Source organism: Orbicella franksi, chromosome 5 (genome assembly GCF_964199315.1).
Source record: "Orbicella franksi chromosome 5, jaOrbFran1.1, whole genome shotgun sequence".
Taxonomy (NCBI): Eukaryota; Metazoa; Cnidaria; class Anthozoa; order Scleractinia; family Merulinidae; genus Orbicella; species Orbicella franksi.
In genome coordinates this window covers 11,792,311-11,809,956 of record NC_138149.1, presented here as the reverse complement: position 1 = coordinate 11,809,956, position 17,646 = coordinate 11,792,311, and the positions used below count along the sequence as shown (strand labels likewise).

The window sequence follows — 17,646 nt, the reverse complement described above, 5'->3', positions numbered from 1 at the left end:
CTGTGAAAATCACCCACGGAACGATAAGCCATCACTACTCATAATACCAATCGGACTTGGGACAACCTCAAGAAGTCACGATTGAGAGGGAGGGTTGGAATTTTCAGTTTTGCGGATTTCGTTAATTTTTGGTTCGGTTTTGCGGTTTTTCGGTTTTGGTGCCTTGTGCGGTTTGCGGGTTTTTTCCAATTTAGTCTTTGGTTTCGGGTTTTTGTCAACAATAATGACGGTTTTTCGGATTTTTCTGTCCAATGCATTTTACGTTTTTTCTGGATTTGCCTACGAAGTTACACCCTATAGTCGCTAATCGCGCTAAAACTGTAATTCCAAGGGACTTCTTATAAAGCCTTCTACCCACACTTTCCTTTAGAGGAATGCATGACAAGCCTTGTCTCTTTAGCAGCCGTTATTTGGATCGTAATGGCTGCCAAGCAGACTATGAAGCTAAAGAAAACATCAAAGCAAGGGACTATTTGTCAAATATCACGCGACTGGGATAATATCTTGTGGACTTTGACCTTAGACTCGGGACCATCGAGTTTCTATAGGTCGATTTCGAATTGTCTCCCCTTTTTGTCTCGGGAATAACATTGCACTCAATTGCTCCGTTCACGTGGAGTAACAGCAAAGGAGAGACTGTTTGTTTGGTTGTAAAATAAAGTAGTTTGGCTGTAAAATACGGCTGCCATTGTACCTTAACAAATGAAAATTCTGACAATGGCAATCAAATTAAACAAAAATTACCTAAAATCATTTTATTGTGCAATTTTTTTCAAGTTTCAAATTGTCTGTGGAGTCACTGACCGACTAACTGACTGACTGACTGACTAGCTGACTGACCGACTAACTGACTAACTCACTGACCGACTAACTGACTGACTGACTCACTGAATGACTGACTGACTAACTGACTGACTGACTGGCTCACTGACTGACTGACTGACTGACTGACCCACTGACTGACTGACTGACTGACTGTCTGATTGACTTACTGACTGACTCACTGACTGACTCACTGACTGACTGACTCACTGGCTAACTGACTGACTGACTGATTGACTCACTGACGTACCGAATGACTGACTGACTGACTGACTGAATGACTGACTGACTGACTGAATGAATGACTGACTGACTCATTGACTCACTCCCTGGCTCACTGACTCACTGAATCACTGACTCACTGACGCACTGACTCACTGAATCACTGACTCACTGACGCACTGACTCACTGACGCACTGACTCACTGACTCACTGTTTTGTAAACAGTCATTAAACGTTCCATGGTATACAGAAAATATTGCTTGCAGAGCAGAGCTTGGGCGGTACCCTTTAAGCATCGACATAAAAGCATCAATCTTCAGCTACTGGCAAAGATTGAAGCATTCCACTAACAACGTTTTGTTAGGAGAAGCATTTCAATATGCAACAAAACATATAACTTTCTTTGACATTCAACAGAATGAAGAAATCAAGTGTAAAATAAGAGAACCAGCAACCCAGCAACACATCAAGAATGCACGATTAGTTATAAAGAAAACACTCAAGAATCAATATTTACAGAACTGGCTTGAAACCCAGAATAGGTCATAGAAGTTCAAGAGAGAAATTTACACAAAAGGAAGTTAGAGAGTACGGCGCAATAAAGATAAACTATTACTATTACCATTACCATTACCATTACAATTACCATTACCATTGCCATTGCCATTGCCATTGCCATTACCATTACCATTACCATTACCAATACCATTGCCATTCAGCCATTGCCATTGCCATTACCATTACCATTGCCATTACCATTGCCATTGCCATTGCCATTGCCATCACTATCACTATCACTATCACTATCACTATCACTATCACTATCACTATCACTATCACTATCACTATCACTATCACTATCACTATCACTATCACTATCACTATTACTATTACTATTACTATTGCTATTGCTATTACTATTACTGACTCACCGACTCACTGACTCACTGACTCACTGACTCACTGACTCACTGACTCACTGACTCACTGACTCACTGACTCACTGACTCACTGACTCACTGACTCACTGGCTCACTGGCTCACTGACTCACTGACTCACTGACTCACTGACTCACTGACTCACTGACTCACTGACTCACTGACTCACTGACTCACTGACTCACGGACTCACTGACTCACGGACTCACGGACTCACTGACTCACTGACTCACTGACTCACTGACTCACTGACTCACTGACTCACTGACTCACTGACTCACTGACTCACTGACTCACTGACTCACTGACTCACTGACTCACTGACTCACTGACTCACTGACTCACTGACTCACTGACTCACTGACTCACTGACTCACTGACTCACTGACTCACGGACTCACTGACTCACTGACCCACTGACTCACGGACTCACGGACTCACTGACTCACGGACTCACTGACGACTCTACTCTTTCAGCAACCTTTCCTGATTTCGAGATGGCAGCATAGAAAAATGTTTATCACGGTGTACTAACCACCTTGGCTTACATTCATTAGCAGCATTATCCAGGGCCCTAGCCAGTAACAAGTTAAACCGAGCCACTTGCCTCAGTCATTTTTTCGTTTTTTTTTTAATTTTTTTTTTTTAATAGTCATCGTAAACACCGTGAATACCTCAGTCACAACTTTTTCTGGTTACGGCCCTGCTATCTACTTCACATATATTTGACATATCTCAGCGGAAGGAATGTAGATAGACATAATGCTGCCACAGATACCCAGAGGCTGACCCCAGTGGATGGCGACTGTAAGCAATAAAAGCACTGATACATATGTTATGATACACATATACCATACGATAATATATACAAATGTAACATTACCTCTTCAGAGGACCCCTGAAGTAGTTTATGCAATAACCTCTGAACTTTTACTTGCAACTCACTGTCACATGGCATTCTTGAAAGCCGGGCATGTGAATGTCATTTAAGCGCGCGATGCTTTGTTCAGTTCACGCGCTGATTGGTTAATGCGAATAGGATGACATCATTGATTGCATTGTCCTCACGCGATAATTAACAAGCGCGAATTTAAGTCGAACATTAACAACGAAAACTGACCCGATGAACTCGTGAAAGGGGGAGCGATGGATGCGGTACCCAGCAGCCGTTTTCTCAAGCTCGTAGCGTTGGGTTGCGGGGTATATGTGGCGAGGGAATTGTGCGTTATGTTCCTCGTGAAACCATGGAACAAGGAAGAAAATGGTTATGAAAGACCGCCACCTCGAGGAAATTATCCTGACCTGCGCCTCCATAACAATTTGATGGCGAATCACCTCACGCCAGAACTTTACGAGTCGTTAAGGTAAACAAATAACACAGACTGAGAAGTGATGCAAGTAATTTTCGTCACACTTTTAGAGCGATTTTCAGATGTGTAGTATTGGGCGCGAATGCATATAAATGCTGAACCCTTTCATTTTCCTATTTCAGCTTCGCAATAAAATATTGGAAGGCAGACATGTGACAAAAGAAAAACATTTTTGTCAGCTAGCTAAGAGGATAATCATGATGGAACAATAGATTCTCAGAAAAAAAAGGTGTGACAGTCAAAATGTGACAGTCACTTCGGAGAATTAAAAAATAGTAGGAAATATATTCAATGTTTGCCGTGTGTGACCGGCCAAATGCATCACATGGAAGTCGCAAATAATTTAAGTATAAGTTCGTTTTTATCTTTTTCCTCGTCTCCCATGGTTGACACCAGTGTTTTTTTTTGTCCTACATTTTATACTAAGTAAAGGAATTTTAATTAATCAGACAGTGCTTTTACATTTCTCGTTTCATTTTTGTTTGGTTTAATAGTTTCTGTTATCTTGTTAACCTTGAAAAATTGAACTGTGAGCTTCCGGGGCAGTTCTGGAAACCTTATTTGGGAGAACCTTGCGTTTCGCTGTAATTTAGTCTATCAATACTGTCTGAATCGGTAATGAAACAAAGCAAAGTCGCAAAGCGTGCTTGAGCAGGTTCGTAAAATTATCATACGGCAAAAAGACGTTTCATTTCATCATTCGACCTCTGAAAACTGAAAGTTTGTAGTTTCAGATTTCAGTTTTATGTTCTAGGAGAATAAAAGCGGAAAAAAACTTGTTTTCATTTTCGAATTAAGAAGACATTTTTAGAACTTACAAGATGCGCTCACGGAGATCGCGCATTTTAGGACGAGTACAAATGCAGTTATAATATCCGTCTTTAAGAACAAAATTTCTTTCTCTGCTTCAGGAAGAATGGCAAGCATTCCGACGAAATTGCAAAGAAAATAGCCTGTTCACAGCTGACCGCTCTACTCACGCACCAGGGGGCTAAACTTGAGCACACTCATAAGTAAAAGTCAACTTAACAAATATTTGTAAATATTTTCGGAGTTGCGACAATGTTTTTAGAAATGGGTGTTCGTTATTTTTCATAGGTAAAATTTCGCTCTTCAATCTTACAAATATTTTGTTAAAATTGACCATTTCAAAGATAGAGCGAATAATTTACCTCAGAAAGGTTGACCTTCAGTATTTCAATAGTTATTGAAATATTGAAGGCTGAAGACCGGGTGCGTGTTTATCGACAAGTACGCGAAAAAAGTCTGTTAACAAAGTGCATACTCACTTGTTATCATAAGTGGACTAAGTGTATTGGGACACTTATTTATTGAATCTGCAAACCATGTGGTATATTTAGGCCGACTTCTTTAAAAACACCTTTGGCACTAAAATATGTTTTCGTTTGTTTCTCTGATGTTAAAAATCTGAACAGGCATCTGACAACAGCTAGCGGTTTCACCCTTGACCAAGCTATTCAAGTCGGTGTAGACAACCCTGGGGTGCCTTGGCAACGAACATCCGGGATCATAGCAGGAGACTGTGAGTCATACGAAGTGTTTGCACCTTTATTTGACGCCATTATTCAGGAATGTCATGGACACAAGAAAAATGATTTCCACCCAAGAGACATGGACAGCCGAAAGATTATTGATGGTCAACTGAACAGTGAATATGTGTTGTCTGCTCGATTGCATACACGGCGCTCCATCCGGGGCTATTGTTTACCAGCAGCGTGCTCCCGGGGCGCCAGAAGGAACCTCGAGGGTCTCATTCGTATGGTGTTCATGCGACTGGGAGGTGAGTGGAGTCAAGGTGAGGGACACTAATAGGGTGTTTCTAAGTTAGTCTCAGAGAAGTCCTTTGTAAAATGAGTCAAGAATTGTATACGTTTTATTTTATAATTGGGTTAATTTTATAAAATTAATATTCCTGATTATATCCAGCAGTTTCCAGAAACCAAAAATACAGTGGAATCCTGAAACTTGATTTAAAAAAATCGGGTACACGTAGTTCGTTAAATAAGTCGAGGGTGAAATTCTGACGCTGTTCCACTGAGGGGCGGGAAACGACGCTTGGTTCGAGTTATCGGGAGGGTGGAAAAAAATTGGGTACTTCGTTTAACCTTGGTTGCCTCTTTATTTTATGCTTTCAGTCTGGTAGACCCCCGTTCTTCTTTCCAGTCTCTTGTCTCACGCTCCAGTAGTCCTGTCCCATCACGTTCTTTCTTTTTAACTTTTCCGGCTCCTTTGTTCGTCAGAAAATCTAGCAGGAGGTAAATTCTTATGATTTCAAGACCCAATATTACACGTTGCTTTATTTCCGTGTTCTATTTATTCTTTTTCGGCATTTCTCGTCTTAATTTTCAGGTGAGTTTGAAGGCGAATACAAACCCCTTTCTGAGTTTTCAGAGCCAAACAATTCAGTTAATGTTTCATGTCAACCCACGTCACCGCTAATCACGTGCTCTGGGCGTGCTCGTGACTGGCCCGAGTCACGTGGTATATTTCGCAACAAGGATAACACCTTCGTTGTGTTCGTCAATGAAGATGATCACGTGCAGTTCAGGTGCTTCGACAAAGGAGGCAATTTGCAAGGCGTATTTGATAAGTTGATTAGGGGCATGGCAGCGTTTGAGAGAGAGCTGAAGAAGTCTGGAGAGGAGTTTTTGTGGGACGATCACCTTGGTTACATAGTGTCAGACCCAATCCACCTCGGCAATGCGCTTGACGTCAGAGTGCGCGTCAAACTGCACCATCTTTCGACGGTGAGGCATTAGTACTGTAAGTGTTGTTTTAAGTATATCGTTCGTTCAAGCGAAATCCTTCGGCGACAGAAGGAATGCTATATTTATGGCGGGCTTCTGTCTAGTGCAATGTGGCTGTAGGCAGATGCTGATCACCGAGGGATCTGATGAATAATAATATCAATTTCCAAAGAAACAAGCGTTAGAGCTAAACGGTCGTCAGAAAGCCTAGTCGAGGCAGAGTCATAATCGGCCTTGGTGTTATAGGATCAAATGTATGAAGAAAAGGGAAAGTAAACGTCTTATCGCAAAGAGGTTTCAGATGCATTATTGTTTCTGCGATATATTGCGATTCAGTAGTAAAGCTGATGGCATGACCTCCTCTGTCTCCTAGGACCCAAGGCTCCGATGGATACTTACATCGTATAAACTCGAGAAGAGAAGAGCTGGTATGTACTAACAATGCAATTCTTTCTTAATGAAAAGAACAATTCTCCTTACCGATAATCGTATAATGCATACACTAGCCATGTTCTAACTAAACGAGAAAGGGACTGGGTGGGAGGGACAGCTAAACTGCACCAGGCGTCCCTCCAAACCATACAAAGCTCTCTTAAAGCGTAGCTTTTCAAAAGTGTATTACATCTTTGCGTTTGAACCAAAAACATCGACATTTGGTAAACTTACCAACTTTCAGATGATCTTTTAGGTACCAGCAATTGAGGCTCAGTTTTTCAAATTAAGCGACTTTAAATATTCCCACCCAGTCCCTTAGATTGTCGCAGCATCAAACTATTTTCCCCTGGCTGATGTTTTTTTTCAATTCTTCTTACCTGTCTTATCGATAAGCTAATGCTGTTGAAAGGAGAATCTTAATGTTGATCGCATGTTTTTTTCTTCAGGGATCTCTGAAGGGGAACTACTCTCTGGAGTCATGTACATCCACAGCACCCAGACACTTGGTGTAAGTGAGGTATGTCACTTTGGGAAGCAAGTAGAAAGAAGTTTTGTTGTGACTGAAGTTTGGTTTGTGATCATATAACTTGCGCTCTAATTGATTGTGCTGTCGTTTTGCCCGTGACTACTTAAATACAATTTTGCTTATCATTGGCTTTCGTTGCCTTTGTCTTATGTTTAAAAAAAGAATCAGCTGCTTGTTTTTGACATAGCTTGACGCGCACAAACCAGAAAGTTTAGGGAAGTGGTAATTAATAATTAAAATTTAAACCGTCTACTGGGGCTGAAGTTTTTCTTGAAACTTCTAATATTGGGGAGCTTTCTCTCACGTGTGTATCAGATTCTGTTAAAATACGGGTCACTTTCTAGACCTTAAATATAAACAAAAGATGCGAATGATCGATTTTACAGAACTTGCAACTGTGGCGGTGGTGACCCTAAAATGAACGAAGTTGTTTTCAAACTTGTGTAAATTTGGACCTGCAGTATATTAGACGAAACGGTCCGAAGAAAATGAAGGAGTTCAACCATGTTCATGTTTTATTACTCCCTAGGTACATTCTGTCCAGCGGTTATGTGATGGTGTTAATCGACTCATAGAGCTAGAGCGCATGCTTGAACGAGGAGAAGACATCGATAACGCTTTGCCTACGCCCCAGATTCCGCGCGGCCAATTTGAATTCAAGTTATAGGAACTTGTGTTTAATATATCGGAATGCTAATTAAGTTTTTTTTTCATGTCATTGAGTCGGAGAGGACAAAAAGAGTATTAAGAAAATATTGTCTTTTCGTAACTTACTTTCTTACTATATACGGCAAAACTGTGGGATCGTTCACTCAAAGCCATTATTTCACAGAACATGCGTGTTGTAAATTTAACTGGTCCAACAAAATTAGAAGAAGAAGAGAGGAGAAGCATTAAAGAAGTGTTTATTATTTATCTTCAGTTGTTCTGTTTTGGGGGGAGCGAAATATTTTTAATGTAGTCACGCATGACTATGGATCAATTAGTAAAAAGGTCAGTAGAATTTATTGTTGTTTGGTTCTGGTCTGCAGAAACTAACACGAGCCCGTAGTTTTGGGTCAGTGCCGTTGCTGAGTGACATATAACGCATGCGCATTTCGTCTGGCGAGTCCCCCGGCTTGTCTTGTCTGTGTCTAGTAAAGTAAGAAAGCTTGTTTGCTTTTACTTCTTCTGGTTGAATAAAACATGAGGTCGAGCTGCAAACGGTATTCAAAGTGTCCTGTATAAGACCTGGACTTAGAGCCCATTTATTGACGAAGGGCACTTCCATCTCTAATTTTTACCAGGGCTGGTTAGCTTTGCATGATCATTTAGGTTGCCTTTTTAATCAGTTTTGTTGTTGCAAAGGTAACTCTAGAGTAGTACTAGCTGCTCTTTCACGTTTGTCACTAAGCAACGTCTGCTTAGCAACTTGCCCTACCAAAACCGTGGGCTTACCCATGGATAGGAAATGATACTCTGACATATTAGTTTCTCATACTGACTATGTCACATGAAGTTCTCGTGTTGACACAGGTACGAGGTGAATTGAAGTCCTTTGGAGAAGTTAATTATTCTAGCGTTGAACTGAAAGGTAACCAAAACGCTGGAAATAAAGTGTACTTGGTAGAGACTTTTTAAAAAGAAAGAATGATGAAAGGAATGTAATTATTGCACACTCGCCGCTAAGACCACACGTACTTCGGCCAAGTTTACATACTTGGCTGGCTATGAGATCATCGTGTCACATTAAAGCACAAAAAGTGATGAAATATTAATGTACTCTTTTTAAAAAACTTAAAAGTTTTTTGAGTAATTTCATCATCGATTGGCAAGTACTGAGCTTGGTTTGACAGCTGTGATCACGAGGGTCTTCGGCGGAGTAAAACTATAAAATCAGCGCCGAGCTTTGAAACACCGTCTGCTTTCAGTTGAAAAACGTTTCATTTCTAAGTGACAATAAAAAATTTGACCAATTCGCAGTTGCCAAGTTAAACCCCATCCGGACACTTTACATTTCCCTTCTTAGAAGAAGGGAGGAAATGTAACAAACGAAGCCAAGGATAATTTTAGGACTGCATCTTTTTTAGGCTTACAAATCGGAGAAACTTATTCCATGGTAGGCAAGACAGCCCAATCTGACGTTCCACAAAATAAGTCCACTTCTTAAGCTTGAGCCATTTTCAGGATGGATCGATTTATGGCGCGAAAGCAATTCGGCGCGCCTTTCAATATTTCACAATGCCGGGATATTAGGAAATATTGACTGCGTCTGTTTAATTACCGATTTAAATTTCACGATTACCCTCTTCAAACAGTCTCAAATCCTAAATCAAACTGACGCCAAATTTTATGCATTCAACTGCGTGATGAAATGAGGACATAAAGAATTTTATTGACTTAGGATTCACATCTGCCGGACGCGGCGCAATATTTTAGAGATTGCTTGTTATTATAAATAAGTGCTCACGAAATTACGTGCTTTCAGGCACAATAGAGTCTGTCAGCAGAGGAGGTCTTACTTATCAATCATGAAAAACGTAATAACCGAAAGTTATTTTTTTCACCGGCGTTTAATTTCTAGAAGGGAATCCTTTAATACAACTGTCGCTAACTCGGTGTGCGGAACAGAAGAGAGAACAAAGTTTGAACTAAGGCGAGGTGAGCATTTCTTATCCTTTCGTATAGTTGACGTTAAATTTTGTTGACTGGTTCAAGCCTTATATAGCTGATCTGAAAATTAGTAAGTTTTATAGTTAAGAACTGCGGCAAAAGCCGAAAGAAACTCATACTTCTTCCAACAAAATACCTGTAACTGATGTCATTTCTGTTGTCCTGCGCTCCGGGTCTTCAGATTTTCCCCAGTGTTTCATATAATTCATCAGATGCTGCTCTTTTTCGGTCTTTTTCGGCTACACGCGAGGGAAACGAGATTCTTCCGTTTTAAAGCATTGCCAACTTTCATTATACGGTTTATTACAGGCAGTGTAAAATAGACGCAGGTTTCGTTGGTTGTCTTTTTTCTTCGCAGCGGTTTAATTTCCTTTTTCTTCGCTTTCTTTGGCAAAATATTTTGTTGGAACGGCTGAGATTTGTAGCGTTTGAGTACTCAATCTGGTTAAAAGCTATGATTATAGTGGTCTCTGTCTGACTCCTGAGAATTGTAAATTAAACTTTAATCAACCATATACAAGTAGTAAATCACACTTTATGGCGAACTGAATTTGTTATATACAGCCGGAAAATCAATGTGTTCGTTATCCCGCAAAGCTGACGGGATTTCTAACGCTTGTCCTAAGCTTGGGTGGAGGAGCCGGGAACGCTTTAGTCCTCGAAATCTCTCAAAGGATGCGTCAGGGATTATGAGAAGAAAGGGAACTGAATTGAAGGAGTGGGAACTGGGAGCTAAATTCGTCACAAGGTTCAATTAACAGCCAGTCGGCGTTACGATTTTGTTCTCCCTCTTAATGAAACAAAAGAAATTTCACTGGTTCTACCGTAAAGTTAAGGGTACACTGGAATGCACTAGCTCTTTCCGACATAACGTTTTAGCCGTGCCAACAACCCGACATCGAATTTCATGTTATTGACGTTGCTTGTCGAAACAGCACTATCCAAAAAGTCTGCATCATAAAAGGACCCTAAAAAGACCTATACACTTGTGTTGCTTTAAGAGGAATCCCACGAATTAAAACGACGAATATCGCGAGAGACAATGTTATGATTACATTCCATTTTGGATTTGAAGGAACAACTAAAGAATTGTTCATGGATAATCATAAATCTTCTGGCTTTTTTTCTACTTAACTATTGTATTTAGGCGTTCTTGAGCTGTCAAGATAATCAAAGATAACTTTTCGTGTTGCAAAATTACTTGTCCATTGTCGTGCAATAGAACCCTTAACTCTTAAATTCCAAAAGTGACTTAAGTCTAGTTTCTCATTACAACTGTGATACGTTCACCAACAGATGTGTGAGGAAAATATAGTAAATAATCAATTTTAGTAGAAATTGTCTTGGTGCACCTCTCACTTCTTGGAACTCACATTGCATGAAATGCTTGGCAATCAGTTAGAGAGTGGCTATTCCTAATAATAGAGCTGAGCTAAAAAATTCATTTCTTTGTACGAAAACTGAGATCAAACCTATACACGATAAGGATCAAGGCAGAAGTCGACCAGCTGCAATTGAATTGTCTGGCATACGCGATCTCTGATTCCAGTAGAAAATTGTCAGTGATAAACAGTTCCTTTTGGAATATATCTTTTCAATCGAACCACACTTTATGATATAGTAAGGCCTGCCAAATGCAATTGTGGCTTTAAATTTGAGAACCTGAAAATCATACCACAGTTATATAACGACTACTAACTAGATTTGTGAACAGAAAGACTCACGGAACTCGATTTTCTAGATAGCAGCTTGTTTATATTGACAAAACCATTACAAACAGCCATCGAAAAATTTAAGGTTGGTCTAAAAGGTAAAAGGTTTTTAATGTGATATCAGTAGCTAACCTTGGTTAAATACCTAACGGTTCAAAAGTTAAATTCTATGAACCAAATTGGCGAAACATTTACGGCTAACCGCAAAGACAAGGAAAGCCTTTATACCATTCGAGAAACTTGCTCTCAACTCACTGACCAAAACTGTGGAAGTCTGTTTTGCTAAAATCCTGTTGCAACTCGATTTTAGTGATAACGACCTGTTTATATTGAGAAAACTAGCACAATTATCCATTGTAAAGCTGTAAAATACCTTTAGATGCGCTATCTAACAAAGACATCCTCGATTACAAAACAAACATGTTTTTCAAACCTATCGGCATCTCTAGATATGTATGACTGTTTGTTCTGCATTAACCTTTTCCGCCCAAATCTGTTTATTTTCTAAACATTTTAAATAAAGCTGCAATGCGATAGATTTAGTTCTTCAATTCAGATTAGACCAGTAGCTTTAACGTTCGTTATCAACTTGTTCAGGCTGTTTAGATGTCTCGGCGATGCAAGCCACACAGTGCAGCACTGTTAAGGTAGTTACTTCATTTCTCATTTCTACGACATTAAGGCATAAGGCAAATTTGGGCGTTATTTAAACATGCTCCGTGTTTCTGTCGAGTTATAGAAACACGAGTGGAGGTTTGTGAGAACAAGAAATGCTGTGGGAACACGAACCGGCAGGCGAATTTTTTCGAGGTCTCCCAAACTTCCACGAGTGTATGTTCCTATAACTAAATAGAAACACGGAGAACATGTTTTCTATTTCTTTTGGAAAATTCCACGACGAATAAAAGAAAACAACTCGATTACTTTTACTATGAAAATGTAAATTCTCTTTGTTCTCGCCATCATTTACGTCAACAGCTCGTGCTAGTTCTGTGTTTTTATCAAGTTTTAGTAAGTTTTAGTATAAACCTACTGGCCGTTCTTTGATTGTCTACGCTACTCACTATCTATTCTCTTTTCTGTACCGGTAGTGAGGGAGGATTTAGATGAAGTTTTAAACGGCTAGTAGATTTACACTAAAGCAATGAGATAATTCGCTCTCGATTTCTACGCGTGATAGTTGACTCGGGCCGGCTGCGCCCTCGTCAACTATCACGCGATAGAAATCTCCATGTTTAATAGAAACACGATTTGTAATTAACCAATCAGTGCGCGCATTTTCTTTGGGCTATTTTGTAAAGTACTATATAGCTATTTCGGCAAAGGTTGTCGCACAATAGCGTAAAATCGTTCGGTCACAAATAGTTTGGCGTTACTTGATTGAGGTTCACAGTGTTTCAGCGGGAAGGAAGCTAAGGAGAGAGCTGAATCCACGTGTTTGTGCTGTTTCCCTCTATCAACCGGACTAGTATATCGTTCGTCTTTTTCAACGCGCTGTTCACTATAACCATTAGAATCTTGATGCACCATTAAAATCTCAAAACAGACAATAAAAGAAATGTATGAAAACCAGTTTAGGAGAACTAACATGAGCGGTATACTGCCCTAGCTTGTTTTATTAGCTTCAGTGTTTCACATAGTACAGAAACGTTTTGATAAAGTTTACATAAAGCTCCCCTTAAGAAAGCGAAAATCCAGTGGGCTCCAAATGGCACCTCTCCGGATCTGTCAGCAACGTTCCTTTCCATCAGTGCACTTTAGCACTTCAAACGTTAAAAAGTTTAAATGAAACTCCTTCATATAAGGAGGCATGGAAAGTCATCCTATCTCGTACTCAAAAGTTGTCAGGAGTAAGTAAGGTTACATGATCTCTGCAGAGAAGAAAAAATAACCCCAGCGCCAGCAAACAAACAACCTCTCACGAAAATAAAAGTTTCTTTACTGACGCAGTGACAGCTGTTTACTTTCTGCTTCTTCAAAAAGCCACTGAGTTATGTATTTATCCAAAAGACGAGTTACAAGATTGCCGATCTCAATCGAATTAGATCTGTAATTTCCCATTATTTCGGATCTATCCTGCTAACATTTTTTAATTACCCACGATCGTTCATGGTCACGTTTCAGTGTCAGTTAGACAGCTCGATGAATGCAAATTCTGCTGAACTTGTGACATCATCTCCGTTTTTCCAGACACGACTCAACGAACCGGAACTTGATAATCCAATACATTGTCAGAGATTCCTGAGCCACAAGTACACACTTTTTTTCAAAACCTTCACTAATTACATGACAATGCCACAGATCGTTCAACTTCAGGAGAGAAACTTTGTTAAAGAACACCGTTCGCCGAACATTCGCCGAACATTCACCGAGTATCAGTCAGACAAAGTCGACGACGTTTCCGGTTTCCGACTCTCCCGTTCGGAAATCATATCTATATAGCAAATAAACTCTTTCGTGAAAATAAGATGAAAACAACCCTTGAATTGTGAAGCAAATATTCCGCTTTGCGGTCAAGTGATGATAAAAATACTTTGAAGTTTTGAAATTTCCTGTTTTTATTTGAAGATGAACAAACCTGTTTTGTGTAGCTTCTGTTGATTCCCCCGCAAAATGTTTGCGAATCGTGCACACACGCTTGAAATGTTGTGACGTCTGGCCTATAAAGCTGAACCAAATGTAATCGAGTCGCTTAAAATATTCCGACTGTATGTACTAGGAATGGAGGTGCAAGCAGAATTAACTTTGTGAATATTGGTAAGAGGAATACACGATATAGAGAGTTTTATTTGCTTATTTTTTTTGTCTTATAATTAGGGGCATTGTTTAATAATGTTAGTGCTTACTTAGTAACACCGACCGGCAGAAGTTGCAAAAAGTTTCTCAAGTTTTCTGGTTTTTTTTTTTTAATGCATGCTCAAGGAGTCCTAAGAAAGATCTTCATTTTCATCTCGTTGGTACGCCTAGACAGTAGTAAATAATTTCGTAAGTATTTTATGTTACTTGTAGCAGCCAATGTCAGTGGGTTTACACACAGGTACATTTGTATTCTTGCTCAGTTGCAGGCAGAGTTCAAATTGTTTCTAGGTTTGAAATTACCCAACACGTGTTTATTGATTTGCCTTGTGAAATAATCTCACTGGCTACGCTTATGAAAAATTAATGCTGATTTCAGTTTCGTTAACATTTTTTATCGACGTGGGCTTAGTATTTTATCAGCTATCTTTAATTTTGTTTCAAACATTCAAACTACAACCGGCATAAGTGATTGTCAGAAAAGATCGAGCACAACTATCTCTGTACGTTTTAGTCTCTTCTGTTGACCAGGTTTAGTTCTTCTTCCTCACGCATATATCTTTCAGGTTTTGGCAAATGAGTTATTACATCTCCACTGTAATTCTGGTAGATTCTCTATGAAGCTTCATTGTTTGTGCGACAAGTTATTCCTCGCAGTTCAACATTCGTCCGCCTAATTCCTTCAAGAGTTATTTTTATCGATAATCATATCAATAGATTATTTATCTCTGCTTGCTCCAAAAAGATAATGATTGCTAAACCTTGTCAGTCAAATGAAGTTGATTATTTCTATGAGTGATTTCCGTGATTCTTTGTGGAAACTATGCATTTTACCATACAGCGTTGGGAAATGTCAAACATTGTCGTCAATGTTTACTTTATTTTACGTCAACCAGACAATTGGGCTTTGAATAAAACAAAAGGAACCGGTTACAGCGGCTTTGTTGGACCGAAGAAAGCCTTCTCAGTTCGATTTTTTTATGATTCAAGTACTGATAAAGCTAAGCGTCGGAAAAATCGTGAAAATATTTCCGCCCAGCGCGTAGGATGTACGGAAAACGGGTCGGTTACTACGCGATCTCTGGAGCTTTTTGCTTTTTTATTTAACGCAAGAAAAAGCCTAGATTACTGAAACCAACTCGAAGCTAAAAAAAATTTGAAAACATATCTAATAAACTACGAAAATATTTGTTGAATATTGGCCTGAATTTTAAATGCCTCGAGATTAATTAATAAGAAAGGCTGCAACAAAAAAAAAGTGTTCTATTTTTGGTTTCTAAGAGTTTCCTGTAAACAAGCCACGGTGAACAATATTTTGCCGCGTGATTGACTGCACACATTCCACTGTTACTTTCTCTGAATCATTAACTTACAGAAATGAATAAATTCTTATTTCTCCTAACGCCACTTATGCATTGACAAGCACATAGGTGGCGAGAATAAAGAAATTCGTCAGCTAGCTGCTATTTTGACGTCTCATCGAATTTGCACCATCAACATCTTTGTGTTAAACGTTACTCTGCACCCTACGAGCAGAGCCTCTTTTATTTCTCTTTTGAGCGGAGAGGAGTCGGTACAAAGCATATGTACCGTAAGAAAAGGCTCTGCTTGCAGGGTGATTGCCCTGTTGCAGTTGTCTAGCATTTAATTTTACTTTATTTTATTTCTTCTTAGTTGGAACTAAATAAGCTTCAAACATGCCTTGGTACGATGAAGATGAAGCCGAAAAACTAGAACTGGAATCAACTCAGGAACAAGTCATCAGTCAGCCGCATGTAGACATACGTGACAAGGACCCTTATTCGTGCACCCTGCAAATTAAGCTCCCTCGCGAGGAGGTGTCGCGATTGAAGTCACTCTATAGTCCCTTTCTACAATGGATCGATCCTGCCTTCCAGTTGCTTCAAATTCATCAACAAGATAAGAGCCCCTTTAATTTCTGTCATGAACTAGATGACCCGGAGCAGAATGTTCAAGAAACTTACAACAAGGACCACTTGAGCACACAGTCGCTTAGCATCGTGTTGTTCTTACACGAAGACTCAAAGTATCAGCTGAACGCAAGATTTGCAAAGCGCTACTTAGAGTCACCCCCTTGGGACTTTCACCACAAGATCGAGCTGGCTAGCCGCACGGACATGCGCCCTGTGGCTCGCCAAGATTATTACGAGTCGTCTCCAGACCTCCCACTGTGGACTGTCTGCTCGGTTCATTACGGCAACGAGCAGCTCAGATTTAGCATTTTCGTAAAGAATTTCGACAAAATGAAACAATTCTACAGCGTGTTAATAGGGGCTGAGACAAGCGCAAATAAACCGGGATTCTGCACTTTTGATCTCTATTCTCAGCCCGGTCTAGAAATAAAACTATCTTTGAAATACTCGCCATGTTTACGACCTCGCCCTTCTAAGCTCAGCGTTCTAAAGTTTCACGTCAGCGATATCCTTTCCGTGGAGCGGAAACTTCGACTTACGTTGACTCCAAACGGCGATAACACGTGGTTGGCACGTGATCCCGATGGTAACGTGATCATCCTATCACGTGATGACACTGAGTGGTGCGACGTGGGTGTCGAGGGACACTCGGTAGAAGTGTCGGACAGTGGACAGTGGAGCGAGACAGACAGTGACGATGGCTCGTGGGAAATGTGTAGTGTAACAAGTTTTACAAGCTGCAGTGAAGCGGATTTCTCGTGCGAGAGTGACTGTGACTGTATCTCGGCATAGACAAAGTTAATCCGTCAGATATGACTGTTAGCTATGTACAAGTAGACACAGTAACTTGAGTCAAGAGAACAAATAACAGTCCGTTTTATTCGTATGGAGTAAACATGTGAGTAAAACTAAGTTTCACGAGAAACGTTTTGGACCGGGACTAGCTTTGAGGGAGCTTTGAGACAAAAGCGGTGGAAGCTCGTAAATGACTAAAAAATTGCTAAACGTGAAAGTCGGATCTAAAGACTAGAAGGAACTGTAACTTGAAGATCCCGTTTAACTTCCAGCTATCGTGTATTTTGATCGATTCTATAGTTTTCTCGTAGAATTTGAGCCTGTCCAAATAATCATGACGGGCTAGAAGAGTTTTAGCTGAGTGGAAAAACAGACAACTGGTGTCAATTCCAGTTTAAGATTTCAGCTCGTTTGACAGTTGACAGTTAAGGTCAGTTGAAGAAATTTCAACCAATTCATCCCTCAACTTTCGTCAACTCAGAATTGCTCCATATGATCCGGGACTTCAAAATCGAAACAGCGGAAGGACAAGAGAAAAGTTCGGCTACTTCTACTTAGCAACTTGATGCCAGGACACCAACTGTTTGAAAAGGGAAAGGTTGCGTTCTTTTATTTAAAAGGGGGCATTGCTAGTCTAAAGATGCAATAAATTTAGGACTGAAAAATTCCATCTG

General features: G+C 40.0%; 2 protein-coding genes across 2 annotated transcripts; both read left to right on the top strand.

Annotated features, from left to right (window-relative positions):
• Positions 1-2,888: 2,888 nt before the first annotated feature.
• Positions 2,889-8,268, top strand: LOC145487162 (creatine kinase M-type-like). Its single transcript, XM_081465885.1, has 6 exons — positions 2,889-3,348; positions 4,791-5,155; positions 5,725-6,122; positions 6,496-6,550; positions 7,004-7,074; positions 7,613-8,268. Exons 1-6 carry the CDS (start codon positions 3,131-3,133, stop codon positions 7,748-7,750), a joined length of 1,245 nt encoding a protein of 414 aa, XP_081322011.1. The 5' UTR covers positions 2,889-3,130; the 3' UTR covers positions 7,751-8,268.
• Positions 8,269-15,662: 7,394 nt separating this feature from the next.
• LOC145487447 (protein FAM124A-like) lies at positions 15,663-17,430 on the top strand. The gene has a single exon (XM_081466223.1). The coding sequence runs from the start codon at positions 15,941-15,943 to the stop codon at positions 16,967-16,969; it is 1,029 nt and encodes a 342-aa protein (XP_081322349.1). The 5' UTR covers positions 15,663-15,940; the 3' UTR covers positions 16,970-17,430.
• Positions 17,431-17,646: the final 216 nt, after the last annotated feature.